The sequence below is a fragment of the Brienomyrus brachyistius genome, chromosome 1 (assembly GCF_023856365.1).
Source record: "Brienomyrus brachyistius isolate T26 chromosome 1, BBRACH_0.4, whole genome shotgun sequence".
Lineage (NCBI taxonomy): Eukaryota > Metazoa > Chordata > Actinopteri > Osteoglossiformes > Mormyridae > Brienomyrus > Brienomyrus brachyistius.
In genome coordinates, this window is record NC_064533.1 from 22,889,126 (window position 1) to 22,904,520 (window position 15,395).

Here is a 15,395-nt window from a genome sequence, read left to right on the forward strand (position 1 = left end):
TTTCAGCTAAATCAGTTATTCTCAGACTGTGAGATGCGACAAAATCTTCAAATATTTGGGAGGGGCTGTGAGATCATTTTCAGAATATGCAAAGAAATTTTTCTTTTTAGCATCTCCCCCACCTCCCCGACAAATGATGTCATTAGCATCCATTAGTGAGTTATTATCGAGCGCCACCCTGCTGCTCGGTGAAATTTATCTGTGCTAAATGAAAATTGTAACAAAATCCTATTATTGTAAGGGAAAAGCAGTGTCTGCTGATTTGTGCGTCAGGTAAGAGGAAGCTCGCCCGGCATTTTAAGGCTGACTGAACGCTCTTTCCGCAAATGAGTTTTAAAAGATGGAATGAAATGAATTCAGCAGCAATGAAATGATACATAACAACCAGGTTGCTCATCACTCAGGCACCAACCAGGTGAAACAAAGTAATTCATGGAGAAATCAGCCCCACCCACCCCCTGGGGCTCACCTCCACCACGCAGGTGTAGTCGGACCCGTCGAGGAGCGTGACCTTACACTGCATGTTCTTCGGCCTCTTGGAGCTTTTCCCTGGGGACCTGGAGAGCTTGCTGGACGAGGACCTCTGAGACGCTTTGTCGTCCTCAAACTGTAAGTAGTCGTGTCGCCCTGGGGGGGTGCCTTCCGGAAGCCTCTCTCCGTTCTGGGGACCGAAGGCGTCGATCCAATAAGAAGAAACACTTTACACTGAGAACCACCACAGACGGTTCTCAGTGTGAAGTAACACTGCGATTAAGAACACAGACCTCTAAACCAAAGGTTCGTGGTTCAGGGTCACATGGACTCTGCTCTAGAACCTTAGAACCAACTAAACCCTAAGTGCTCCAGTAAAATAACTTGCATAACTGGATAAAAAACTATTTTAGATAACGCAGACTAAGAAAATAATAAATAACTCTTTATTTTAATAATCTGTCTGATTTAAATAAGCCTTAGGGAAGTAATAGTTTAACAGAACAAGAAACTAAATTTTGGGATTATGAGCTCGTCCCAGCAGTTTCTGGTTTAATATTCCTAGTGTGAAAAACATGGGCAAGATCCACTTGACCTGTGTTGGCTTGGTTAAAGGCCACACCAACAGGGGGCATCTCAGAGCATGATGGGTGGTCTCACATTCGAGAAATTAAGATGTAATGGCCTGGATTCATGTTACAGGACTACAATGACTGGAGAAATCATTAAAACCTCCATAAGGCCTGCACTGTTGTATGAGGATGCCGTTGGTCACCTGGTCCTTTCTAGCGGGTGTGCTGTGCCCCGCTGCGGCTGGGAACTGCTCCCCGTTAGACTGAGCGGCTGTCTGGGCGCTGTGGGCCGGCCCTGGCTGCGTCGCTGTGGGCCCCTGGCTCTCCTGCTTGGGCTCGGCTTCGCCGCCTACCTCGGTCGTCATGGTGATTAAGCTGCGGGCCACGAGTCCCAAGAGAAACGCATCAGGTGAAAGAAAAAGAAAAAAAAAAAAAAAAAAACATTTGTGCACATCACATGCTTCAGCCATTTTTATTACCACCATGGTAAAGGATCATTTAGCTAGTTAAATGGTTACAGTTACTGCCAGTTTTAATTATCTTTTATTTAAAAATCGGCTTTATAAGAATGTTTATTTGTTTCATGGGTGGAGCGGTAGCTCTGAGTCTAGGGTTCTGCGTCAGCAACTGGAAGGTGGCTGGTTCGAATCCTTTGGATGCCCATAGTGACTCTACTCCATTGGGCCCTTGAACAAGGCCCTTAACCTGCAGTTGCTTTATCCTGGGTATGACATTAATCTACATCCAGTCCTACAAGGAGATCCTCCAACTTGGGGGTTGGTGGCAGGACTGGCACTCCAGCCATGGGAAAAAGCTCACACTGCTCCATTCGGACTGGTGTGGTGCTGAGGCATCACCCGCCATGGCTGCATTCAGGTCTCACCCCTAAGGTGGTTTGTCATGTGCTGGGTGTGGGGTATGCTCCTCACCCCTAAGGTGGTTTGTCATGTGCTGGGTGTGGGGTATGCTCCTCACCCCTCTCTCTCCTCTCAGTCATTTTCACAACAGATAACTAGTTACATTATTAAATTCAACGTACAGACTTTTTAAACAGGTAATACAAAAAAGTCACTTATAGTTAACAACTTGTATAATGTTTATCTCCCCTTGCACAACAGCACCCCTGGTGGCCAGACAAAGAAGCACCTTCAGTAACAGAGTTGAGGTCCGTCCTGCCCCGTAGCCGTCATAATTCACTGTCACTCCTCCTCCAGAACCCTCACCGCTGTAAATCCCAGCTCAACTGCACATTATACATCTGTGCCCTGCGTTACTGTTTCTTGTATTTATTTATTTTTTATCATGTCACTAGTGTATTGCGTGTGTCTTGCGGCTGCTGTAACTGCTTGTAATTTTCTGGTCTTTCTACAGCACTGCAAAACATATTTACTAAACTACTTCTTGCCTTTCCTAGGTGCCGATAGCTCTCGGTCTCTATTTTAAGGTGAATGGATCGCAGTGGGGGGTGGGGTTTCGGAGCATAATCGCCCTGCCCAGTCAACAATGAAGCACACTGGGAGTGTCAAACAGGCTCACTCATAGGCCGTTCAATTCTTGTCCTGGGGAGCTCTCATTATCGACATCTAAAAACTCAGAATGCAAGTTAAATTGGTTCATTCACGACTACTTATTGGTTCAGGGTTTATGTTGGGGGGAAAAAAAAATATATATATATACACACACACACACACACACACACACACACACACACACCGACGCTCCTCTAGTTACGAATGAGTCAAGTTCTGAACGGCCGTTCATAACTTGAAATGTTCGTAAGTCGTTATTCAATATCATTTTAAGAGCTTATGCAAAGTACAAAGAACTGGGTTGCTGGGAGTACGCACGCTACGCTGCCGCGTGGCCGGAGTAGCGGCTAGAAGTCATACTAGGCGGAACTGGCGCGCAGGAAAAGGGAGCCAAATGAACACAATTTGGATTTGCAGTCTGCTTCGTTCGTATGTCTGAAAGTTCGTAAGTTGAAAGTTCGTAAGTAGACGAGCATCTGTATATAACTGATGCAACTTGGCCCTCTAAGGCTGAAACACATCCTTTTCCCCCTAAACAAACAATAACACAGATAAAATTTCATATTAAGCTACTTGTGAACAGCCAAGTTGCCAGAACTATGATGACTGCAACCCTGGACTGGAAACAGGAGAATTCAAGAGAACGTCCTGCGTTCAATACACTGCATTTCAACCTGTAACCCTGGAGCAATTATTATATTCACTACAGCACTTAAAAAAAACAAACCAAAATGGCCTTGGAAAAGCTTTTAAATTATATTTATTATTAACAGAAGGACTGGCTAATCTCTACAGCATGTTTTAAAATTTTTATTCTGTAACAGTGCAAAATGTCACCATTACTATCAATTAAATATTTTATTTGAATGTTGAAATACAGCTAAAATACTGGACCTCTCTTCACAGGAAACGACATTAAAAGGTAACCGAACGTCAGCCTCAGCCCCCCCGGAATGCGTGCGAGGAGCTTCATTACGCTTCAATACCGGAGACGGGTCCCATTTTCATACACTTGCACCACTTTTGCCTCATCTGAGAAATACAAGTTTAATATAAAGCGAGGGGACTTCTGACCTGGCTGAGGCGATCTCTCAAAACAAAGAAATACCCACATCCTTCAAGAAAAGCCAGAAAATGGTTCAGTCCTACAACTGTCAGTATCTTATGGTTTTAGAAAAATACAAATGCTTTACCTAAACAATTAATATGTAGGGAGCATCCACCATCTATAAGCATGTATCTAGTATGGGGTCTGAGTGAGGCGGGAGTCCATCCCAGAATGCACAGGGCAAATGCTGGACAAGATGCCAGCCCATTACAGGGTCACAAGCACAATGAGCAATTTATGGTCATGACAGTACTGCATGTATTCAGACTATAAGAGTAGACCAGTGGTTCTCAGCCTAGTCCCTCGGTCTTACAAGTGTATTCAGTGTTTAGTTGTTTGATTTACAGCACTCTCCACAATTATTAGCACCCCTTGTACAACCTCCCTTTGCCAGTATAACAGCACTGAGTCTCCTATAACATTTAATATGGTTGGTGAATACTAAGCAGGGCATCTGAGACCATTCCTCTTTACAGAATCTCTCCAGCTCATCCAGGGTCCTCGGCTCCCTCTTGTGCTCTCTTCTCTTCAGCTCCGCCCACAGGTTTTCAGTGGGGTTCATGTCAGGGGACTGAGGTGGCCATGGCAGAAGCTTGATTCTGTGATCACCTAACCATTTTTTTTATTTGGACAGGTGCTTAGGATCACTGTCCTGCTGGAAGATCCAGTGACGGCCCAGTTTTAGTTTCCTGGCGCAGGCAGCAAAATTTTTATTTCAAATGTCCTGGCATTTCAATGCCATGCACCATAACAATGTTTCCAGGGCCTTTGGAGGAAAAACAACCTCACAACATCACAGAACCTCCACCATATTTTAGTAGGGATAAGGTTCTTTTTACTACAGCCATCCTGCTTTTTACACCAAACCCACCTTGAATGTTTATTACCAAAAAGCTCCATTTTTGTTTCATCAGACCATTGAATTTTGGTTCCAGCCAACGTTGTAATAGTCTTTCACAAACTCCATGTGTTTACGTCTGTGGTTAACTGACAAAAAAGCTTTTTTTCTGGAATACCATCCAAATAATACGTTAGAATGAATATGGTGTCTGATGGTTTTTTCGGAGATGTGGTAACCCCAAGATTTTACTTTGTCTTGTAATTCACCACCAGAGATCCTTGGGGATTTTTTGCCTCTCTTACAATCTTCCTTACTGCATGTGGAGGAAAAATAAACTTAGGTCCACTTCCAGGCAGGTTTGTAACAGTTACAGTTGTTTTTATTTCCATAAAAGTAGAAATGGGCATTTTAAGGCGAGTAGCTATTTTTCATACCCATTCCCTGACTTATGAAGGTCAACATACTTCTCCCTCATTAGTTTTGTATGTTCTCTTTTCTTTGCCATGTTGAAGGAGGACTAAGGGAATTTGGGATCTATGTCACCTCATGTTTATACCCCAGTTACTCAGGAAGTCATGGATGACAGCTTGAAGACACCTTTTCACTCCAATCAACTCAAAGATGTACAATTTACAGGGGGAACATGCTTCAGTTACATTGTGTTCACTATAATTCCCAGAGGTGCCAATGTTGCACATGCATTTTTGTTTAAAAAAATAATTATTTCTTGATGAAGAATATGTTTTTCTTTGAATAAATTTATTTCAAAGAAAGGTTGGATTTTTCTATTTTTTTCGGTGAGAGATGAAGCTACTTCACTGAAAGGCATATTTTTTCTAACCCTTTTTTACAAATTTTTACAAGGGGTGCCAATAATTGTGGAGGGAGATGTAGGTGTGCTGACATATCGACAAAATATCATATCATGGTTATGAACATTTATAGCATCATCCATTTGAATATCCCGAGTATCGTGACATAGCCTAAAAACGTGTTTTCTTGCATAATTGACAGTTACAATGCACTATTTTTACAATAAATTAGATTTAAAATTTTGTTTTAAAATTAGATTGGTAGGCTGGGTAGGGAGTTGGGAGGGAGCAAAAACACGGACCATCTGGGGGTCCCTCAGGTTTGGGTGGAGAAACACTGGTCTACAGGCAGAGCTGGTCTGGATTGCAATACAACACGTGATAAGCATTTGCAATATTTCAGTAGGAGAGTAACGTAGCTCTGAACCCCATGGTAGCAAGGAGAAAGACAGCAGCATGCATCACCAGAGCTGCCACTGACATCCATCTAAGCTGCTCCCATAATCATCGTTTGTTATCTGGGAACGCAACCAACCAAGAATGAAAGATTTTAAAAGCCACACAACAGACCACAATAAGCTCAATCGATGTACTCCGAAATGGCAGAATTAGTGTTAAAAATCCACTTACAAGCCAATTTTGGATAATTAGCTCTTGTAGAGATATAGTGACTGCATATCTTGAATGCTGGTCATTATGACAACTCCAAATAATCAATGAATTTAACATACGTTAAAACACGAAGAACGATGTATAGAGTAACATCAGGAAGGAAATGAAGATGATTGGTCTTAAAGGGGCAGTTCACCCCATGAGTGAAAATCACACTGCTGATTGCCGTTGGATTTTTCAAATGTAATTTTCTGGCGCTTTATTCACCATAGAAAGAATAGCATTCATTCCCATTACATTCGAGAGAAGCCCAACATTTCTATGCCAGATATCTCCAAATCTAGGCAACTCTCAGCAGAGCAACCTAGAGATAGCACTAAAGCCCCACTGAACCATACTTTTTTTCAGTTTTGGGATGAACCGTCCCTTTAAATGAAATCACCTTCAGACATCTTGCTAGGAAATTAAAATGCCAGCTGTCAGTATGCTCACTGATGCAAAAAGATTTCACCCTAATTTTCCCAGAGGATACTAAAGACTTAACTGATCAACTAAAAGCATTATAACTCAATTTCCAGCTGGACCAGAAGTGAACCAGCGCAAATCATTCCTGAAAGCACAGGAACCTGCAGAAATATGGCTATAATATGATTTTGAAAGATTGCATGTCCGGTGTTGAGGCCTAGCAGGGATTTACAGATAGGGATGCTAATTAATGCCAGCTAATGTTTGGGCACTAATGTTTTCAGGTCTAAAATCTCTCTCAAGTATGACAGCTGTGTACCGTGGGCAACCATCTCAACCCCCTGGGCACGAGGCTACGAACACCCTGGATGCCCCCCCTCCATCACACACATGGGGCAATTAAAATAATTAACCTAAATGCATAAAATTGGACTGTGGGAGGAAACTAGAGTACCTAGAGGAAACCCACACAATACGGAGAACGCGTAAACTCCACACACACAACTCTCGAAGTGTGAGGCAACAGTTCTAACCACCGTACCGCCCCCTACAGTTGTGTACACGTAATGTTCTTTCCCCGTCGACCTTCAGCTTTCACACAAATTATTCAGAGCCATTCCACTACAGGAAAACATGCAACACAGACGGTGAGAAAGTGAGACGGTGAATCTCTACTCTTTTAAGTCATAAAGCGATACGTTTTAAAAAACTGCATATAAAGGATTATGGAAGTGTACCAAAACTGTTCCGGGTTTAGCTGGCTCACTGTTTCAGCCATTGGTTTAAAAAAAAAAAAAAACCCTACCTAAGGCAATCTGCTATCAGTCACGGAGCTGCTGGAGAAAACTGATAGCACTGGCTCCAAGTGCACTGCTCAAATTCCTATCACCATTCCAAGAACTCCCCTGGCTGGCTTAGAGGCAGATGAAATATGGACGATCTACTTTAGAACGGAAAGCACGTCATCTACAGACAATAATGTCTCGTCCGTTGGTTTTCCAACGCGCTGGACCTTAGTGCTTCCGTACATCTTGTTTTCCTGATAATGTCATTATGAAGGCAGGGTATAATGTTCAGAGAAACGATGTTCCCAGAATTCCACACCGGGGATCAATAAAGTGTACCGATGGCTACATCAGGTAGGAAGTATCCAAACATCCATGTATCTGTTTTTTATATAACCAGTTATCAAATTCAGAGCCTGCCTCAGGAAGCAGAGACCACTTTAGTGAACAGTCTGAATGGGATGCCAGTTCATTACAGAGCACACACACACACACACACACACACACACACACACACACACACACATTTTCAGACACCTATTCACTTAATATGTTTGTTTCTGAACAGCAGGAGGACACCAGAAAACCTGGAGGATGTCCACACAAACACTATGAACATGCAAGCTGAACACATGGAGGCAAGCATCCAACCCGCAAGAGGCATGAAGCCCCACTGCTACCCTCTAAGCTACTGTGCAGCCTTACTATATAAAAAAAAACTCAATAAGTAAATATGAGAAAGGTCCCATAGCACACACCTAGTGAGCCAAGACCAGTAATGCAGTGCCTGGTGTTTAATCTGCAAATATAATGGATGGAGTCACCAAAATGGTCCCAACACAAATCAGTCTTAATGGGATCTGGCTCCACGTACTGAAACAAAAGGGAAATTATGTTTTTAAATGGGGATTTGGGAAAGAATGCAAAATGGCTGACCTGCCATTGTGCAGCGATCATTAAATGGTGCGCTTGTCTTATTCCGGCGATCTCACAGCCAAAATCATTCCAAGGGCCCTTCCAAATTACACTCGTGGTCCACGCCAGGCGAGGGCGTCTGTAGGTGGCTGCAAAATGCCCGTTAAGCTGGTGACATGTCAGCCAGCTTGTGTCTTTAACCAAAAGGCACAAAGACAGGCGTCCTGAATTAATTCTGCACGGACGGCAAGGGAGCACTGGAGGCGGTCAAGGAACCCATCGCCGACACGATCGACCGAATTTACTCACAGAGGGAGTGAAACAGAGAAGCAGCAAACGAAAACATTAAAACAAAATGAAAATGCATCTCCAGCTCCTTCAGCTCTGCCGATGTAGCTTTATTAATGCATTCATCGATTCCTCTTCCAACCAATTATCCAGTGTGGAGTCAAGGAGAGCCTGAAGCCTATCCTACGAAGGCGGGGTGCCCCCTCCAGGAGGGGCACACACTCGCAAAAATGAGGGGCAAATCAGTTACCAGTCCTCTTACTTGCATGTATTCCAGACTGTGGAACACCTGCAGGAAACTCTCAGATACATACAGCTCCACAAGTGTGTTCAAAGCCTCCAAACCAGGAGATATACAACTCAAAATCATTCAAAAACAAAAGTCCCGTAAAATAGGCTATGTACTGGAAGTCACTGGATGTCAGTTTTAACTATTACTTTCAATGATTGTATTTTCTTGCCTATGCCCTGATGTTTTGTTCAAAAAAGACCAAGATGCAATTGATCCTACAGACTAGTACTAAATACTACAGTCGTCCCTCCTCAAGTAACCTCCTTTTAAAAGCACCATTTTAAAAGTGTTCCACAGAGCAAGACCACCCAAATGTATTCAGATTTTTACCACCATCCCTCTGATGGTGTCCCAGTTCCTGAAATTACAGAATTATGTTTACTCGTTATAACCGTAATATTGTGTTACGGACCCGGATGTTCAAACGGAAACTTTAAGGGCAGAGAATGTAACTGAAGGCAATAGAGGCAAACGTTTGATTCAGAACCAGGTAGAGGCTCGTTTGGTACCAATTAGCCTTTTTGGGAAACCCTATCCTACTGACATAGTATCGGGGAGGTTGTATCTGTTTTAGCCGGTTTCCTTAAGCTCCCTGAAGCTGTCTGGGGATCAGTTACCAACAGAGATTTCAGTCAGTCTCCTCCAAAGCTTTTCAAGTGCAGGTGTCCACAGGACCTACCTGGGCATGAAGGTTCCATTCCTGATCCTTTAACAAACCCCATTTAGCAGGTGCAGTTCTAAGATTTTTTTATTTTTTTTAATGGTGGGGCATAAGAGGGGCTATAATTCGTATGAAGGGGCCAACCTCATCATTAGCCAATAGCATGTTTAGTGACATGAGTGACAAGAAAGAGGCCACAAGGGGACCAATCAGCTTTCAGCTGTGGCCAGTGCCCCTGTGGCCCCGCCTCGGTATTTGACCCTGCCGCTTAGCCACCTCACTCCTCGGGTAACACTTGGCTCAGGGAACCTCTCTAAGATGGTGATTCATGTGGAGGCAGGAGACACTGGCCACTCCGAGACTCATGACAGATTCGGATCCCAAGTCCGATGGCCGAGAGCCAAACAGGACCGGCGTGCATTAGGTCCCAAAAAACATCACAGGGCAATTAATACCATTTACACAGCAAATTTACACAGCGCAAGGCTACTAACCCTTCCAGAATATTCCTCAGCCCGATATTCCCTGGGATAAGGTCCAAGCCCACTGTGACCCTGGACCAGATAAGCGGCATGGAAGATGAATCGATGTGTTAAAACAGCTGCCATTTCATTACTTTATTCCCTGTTTTGCTGAGAAACCAAAAAGCACTTTGAATTGTGCTGCTTTACTCATCCTTTACTCCGGTCTGCAAGCTAGGGTCAGATTTAAGGTTCCAGAGGTGCTGCATAGTAAAGGAAATCCAGCAATCAGCCTTTGCCTCTGTGATACATTAATGGCCATGATAAGTGCACTTCTACTGGGTCACGGAGTAGAGGAAGTGAGGGGGGCATCAACCGTGAAAGTTGACAAAATTATTCATGAAATTTTGTCTGCATCGAGCCCTTTTTGGTGCAGTGACCTCAGTGGAGGTGTTTACCAACACTCAAAACACGCATTGCATGCCCCCTGCCCCTCCCCCAGAGTTTGGGGGGCCTCTGTTGGCTACAAACAATCACTACTTTTGAGGAGCAGGAGCCACCAAAAGAACTTTTTGATGGGGGCCCCAAAACTACAGAGTTCGGCAATGATTGACCCGTCCTGTCCTCCACAAAAATGCCTTTTCAGTACAAGTGGACAGAAATATGTAACAATGGGAAGAAAAAGCAAAACTCTTTAAAGATAATAAATCATAAGTTATTTTTATGCATTACGTGTTACGGATAGTTTCCATATACACACTTTGTTTTCAAGTTTTTTGGCTTCAACCAGCTAAAAGTTGCATACATTTTTATGCAATATTATTTTTAATTAGAAATCATATCCATATGCAACTCTGGAAAAAAATAAAGTGACCACAGCAAAATTATCAGTTTCACTCATTTCCCAATTTATGGAAATGCATCCGTGTATAATACACATTTTTTTTTTTTTTTTTTTTTGCAAACTCCAGCCTGGTTCTTCCCTGCTTCTCATTGATGAAGAGCTTCTTCCTTGCTTTATGGAACATCAGTCCTGCTTCTAGGAGCCTGATACAAACTGTCCTAGCAGTGCACTTCGTATCACTTAACGTTTCCCCATTCCTTTTGAAGGTCACTTGAAGTTATCCTCTGATTTATGAGGCACTGAGGGATAAGTTGACGGTCATCTCTGGCATTAGAAAGTTCCTTCTACCCTCTACCTGGCTGGTTTTTGGTTATTGCCAAAGTCTCCTGCTTTGCTTTGCTCTTATGTACTGCTGTCTTAGAAATATTGATGCACCACGCAGTGTAGCCTTCTGCCAACAGAATCAGGATTAAACCATGATTTAAAAACGCAGATTATACAAATATTACCTCTTAATTATTTCCGGAACCGTATGTAACAAAAACCTGACAGCACAATGTGAGTATGGTACTCGCATCCATCCATCCAACCTCCAACTTCTTATCTTCGTCACGGCCGTGAAGAGACCCAAAGGCACACCAAAATTAGTGCCATTAGCGCTCATGGTCTTGCAATGCGTATTCATGGATAGCTCGGACTGCACTTCCACAGAGTAAGACATTCAAAATCAGGTACTCAAACTAAAATTGCTACTTGTGTCAGACGTTATTGTACAGACCCTTTCCTGATAAAAAGATCACAAATGAGACCGTTCTGACTCACCATTTTCGGTTCTCTCTGATTAAAAAAATTACCTGTGAAAGTCGCACGGCATGGTGCAGGTCTAAAAGAGCATGCAGTCAGTGTCACGTAAAGGTCCAATTCTCCTCACCTATCTACATATTATGGATTTCAGCCAAGGCCAATAATTATTTCTAATCCGTGAACCATCAATTGCCTTTTCTTACTTCTCTTACATTAGACCGGATACTTTTGTCAGCTAGTTAGCGGTAAAATTGCCCACTCTTGAAAACATAGTTTCCTCACACCCTGGTGAGTTTGGTGAAGTGAACTAAAGGGCAGTGAGGCTTCCATCTGCATTAAAAGGTTGTTATTACACCATTTCACAGGCAAAAAATTATGACGCACATCCATCCAACCATTTTCCAAACCGCTTTTTGGACTGTGGGGGGAAACCGGAGCACCCGGAGGAACATGGGGAGAACATGCAAACTCCACGCACATGTAACCCAGGCGGAGACTCGAACCTGGGTCCCGGGAGGTGTGAGGCGACAGTGCTAACCACTGCACCACCATGCCGCCCCTATGATGCACATACATATGTGATTTATTGGTAATCCAGCATATAGGCGACATAGGCCTAGATGCTCACCTGAAAGTATAGAACAGTAAGACTCCGTTAGTTCATCATATTTAAAAGACCAAAATGTCAAATGTCAAAGATACGGATCAAATTTCTGTTGATTTCTAAAAGTTGCTTGACTTACCCATAGCTTTTAATGTATGGTGTTTATCACTGTTGGCGGTCCAGCTAGATAGCAACCTGCAGTTCGGTGATTAATGTGCTCCTTACATCAGCTAGTCATCCTGTTCCAATTAAAAGCTGTAACCTGCACAGTCAGGCTGTGACATGGTGCCAAAGGGAATCAGAATCTGTCTGTTCTTTTTTTAAAAAAAAACAACAACAACACTGGTAATTGCATTTCAGGGAAAAAATAAAACGTGACTGAATACAACGCCTAAGCACCGAGACAGCAGCTGATAAAGGGGCTTAATAAAGCTTCCTAGCCTTTAGGAATCAGACATGAAATCGTCCTAACAATGTAACTTGTATGTAAACACTGGCAGATTTGCAGAATAATAGGCCTACAAGATCCAGCTTTAAGACTGTACACTGTACACAAAGTATAAATGCGGGATTTTACCTTTCGATATTTATTGAAATATTGGATAAAAGTTCAAAGTAGGCCAACAAGTACATTTTTTTAAATAGCTAATTTTGAGTGAAGTAATACGGTGAATTCATCATATAGAACAATTAGTTATAAATTGATTTGACGTGGCTCGAAATGTAATAATGAGTATTTTCAAAACTGCAACAAAACACGATCTGTTATGCTGTACCGTGTAACATCATTTTATACGTGCCCCACTAGGACTATGTGTTACTGCTATTGCGGAATCGGCCGGTCCTGAAACCGGTTTCCTGCCCTTCATACTCCGACAAAGGGCTGCAAGACAATCAATGAAAAACACTGTGAAAAACTGAAATGCGCATGCATTACTCTACTCTTTGTTAATTTTACTCCTCGTACTTAACTTTACTATTTATTTTTGCGTAATTACAAAGGTTTATATGAATCATGTGAAATTTAACTGCATTTATTTCTGTCCCTGGCCTGGCTGATACTCCTACGCCCGCAAAAAGGTAACAGGACTCAATGACACAGAAAGGAGAGGTGAGATACGCTATACTAGGCTACTAATGCTGTTCGCATAGGCAACAACAAAATAAAAGAAAAATATTAATATCCGCCTAAAATCGATGAGCAGTGGAAACCCTGCGACACTGAAACTGAAAACGCTCAAACTATACCGCTAAATCATATAATAAATAACTTCGCACACAATTACTTATCACAAATATAATTATCAATCTGAACGTTCATTTTCTCTCACATTTATGCAGCATATTTCAGTACGACGTTAACTAACGGGGGGGGGGATCACGTATACCCTGCAACCGCCTCTAGGATATTATCAGGCTGTTATAACAGCCACCAGAAAGCATCCCACGGCTACCCGGAGAGGCGCAAAGTTTTGCTTTCTGCGACATCTGCAATATGACCGATGCGCAGACACACACGCACTCAGGGGCGTGAGGACGGCCGGTCGGAGGGGCTGCAGAGGTGCTGCCGCCGCCCGGCCGCTGCTGTGCTTCCAGGCCACACCCACCGCATTGCAGAACCGGGCACGGAAACACTGAAAGCAGCGCATCGGGGCTGCCAGTTAACACCGTCCCGACAGCAACCGCAACATTCACCTTCTGATGCACCCATCGCAAAAATAAAGACAAATATTATAGAACATTACTGCCCCAAAACAGCATCATTTACAAGTGATCCGAGGCACTTTTCTTCCTAGTTTATAAGCATTCTATAGTACTGAGTAAGACCGCCTACGGGCATCTATAATAATATGTCAAGTATGATCTCAGCACCCGTAATGATAGGATGTTCTCCTGTCCCGATCATACTACATGAATTTCCCAGCGAGTAGCCAAAATCACACGGCCGAAGCTTCTTTTTTCCTGTTCACAGCCCGGTGTTTTTCTTTACTGTGACGGGAAGCACCTGCACACAACTCCCACGCAAGCTTCTACATTTCTAAGCATCTTGCAAAAAATCTGTGCTTTTTAAAACGGCCACGATACAAGGAGAACCGGCATCCCAGGAAAGCCGGACCTTCTCACACAGACGAGGAACATCCACACGCAAACTGTCCCGTATGTATATTCAGATATATAAATAAAGATATCGATTATTTTTTTTAAACCGCAATTCTGAATTGCTCTGTTGGACATGCCATTTGTCCATTTACCGGGTGTAGCCTCCCCCTCCGGCTGGCAGCTCGTACCTTCACACGCTCGCGGCTGCTGACTCCCCCAAAGTCTGTCCTCGTGCACCAGCAGATCTCGCCCACCGTACAGCGCTGGGATCGAGCAGCGCGGCATGCTGGGATACCCAAGGACATCCCGTGGAAGAAAACTCATTTACCGGGCAAAAAAAAAAAAACGCTGTGCAAATAACTGCTCCCTCAGCAGAATAGCATTATCATCGGAGACGAGACTTTTCCTGTCACTTACATTCTATAATATTATTTTCTTCCCTTATACCTTCTTAAAGGAAATACATTCCCAACAAGTATGTTTATTAGTTTGAATCCCAGTGGGCCGTTAAATGAGAGGGAAGTCTCCACAGAAGGACTTGCTTCAGCAATTAGCATCTTGTTTACCTTTAGGAGCTTGCATGTTTACTGCAATTACACGCTAATCAGGGTCAGGAGACCTCATTCAGGGGGGTAAGGGTAGAAGCAGAGAGTGCTGCAGCAATGAAATGGTTTTGGACCCCAAAGGAAACTGAGTGAGTATGCATGCTGGGGCCAGGATGTCAACAGATCCTAGAAGCATCTCCAAGAGTCCACTTAATCTCATGCCCTCCAATTATAAGTGGGAACAGACGATCTGCCACACACTCAAGCCATCCCCGTGCCCATTAAATTAAAGTGTCTGTGCTCTACAGAGCAGCTCCATTTGCATAAAGTTCCTGTGATCTCTGAATGTCAGCCGGACTCTATGTGCTCTTTAAAGCTGTTTAACAGGCTCTCTCTGTCCAAATAGCATGGGAACAGTTCCTGCAGTCTGCTACGGTCCACTTCGGGCGCCTCTCAGACCATATTCGCTGCTTGTTCAGGTCTTTTTTTCATAATGTGTAAAAAATTCACAAGGAGTTTAGTGTGACGTTAAGAAGGCTGTCCTGTGAGTAGACTAAGAGACTTTTTTGGAGGTAGGTGCTCGAGGGTGGAGTGCTGGGGTCCAGTGATCAAAAATGGGCACTGAGAACCCAAAGGGGGGGGGCACAGCATTTTCAATTGTTTGGGCAAAAGGGGAGGCCACCCCC

General features: G+C 43.4%; 1 protein-coding gene across 6 annotated transcripts in view; it reads right to left on the minus strand.

The window, feature by feature from the left end:
* Window positions 1–14,473, minus strand: part of LOC125750765 (protein 4.1-like) — a 43,868-nt gene extending 29,395 nt beyond the window's left edge. For 5 of the 6 annotated variants that reach the window (XM_049029019.1, XM_049029028.1, XM_049029045.1 and 2 more), the window contains exons 1-3: window positions 14,353–14,473; window positions 1,247–1,418; window positions 470–661 (exon numbers count right to left, since the gene is read on the minus strand). In XM_049029019.1, coding sequence (XP_048884976.1) covers window positions 470–661; window positions 1,247–1,408 — 354 coding nt within the window. In that variant the 5' untranslated portion in view covers window positions 1,409–1,418; window positions 14,353–14,473. Of the gene's footprint in view, window positions 1–469; window positions 662–1,246; window positions 1,419–14,316 lie in introns of all 6 variants that reach the window. The other variant, XM_049029011.1, reaches the window with a different exon arrangement.
* Window positions 14,474–15,395: the final 922 nt, after the last annotated feature.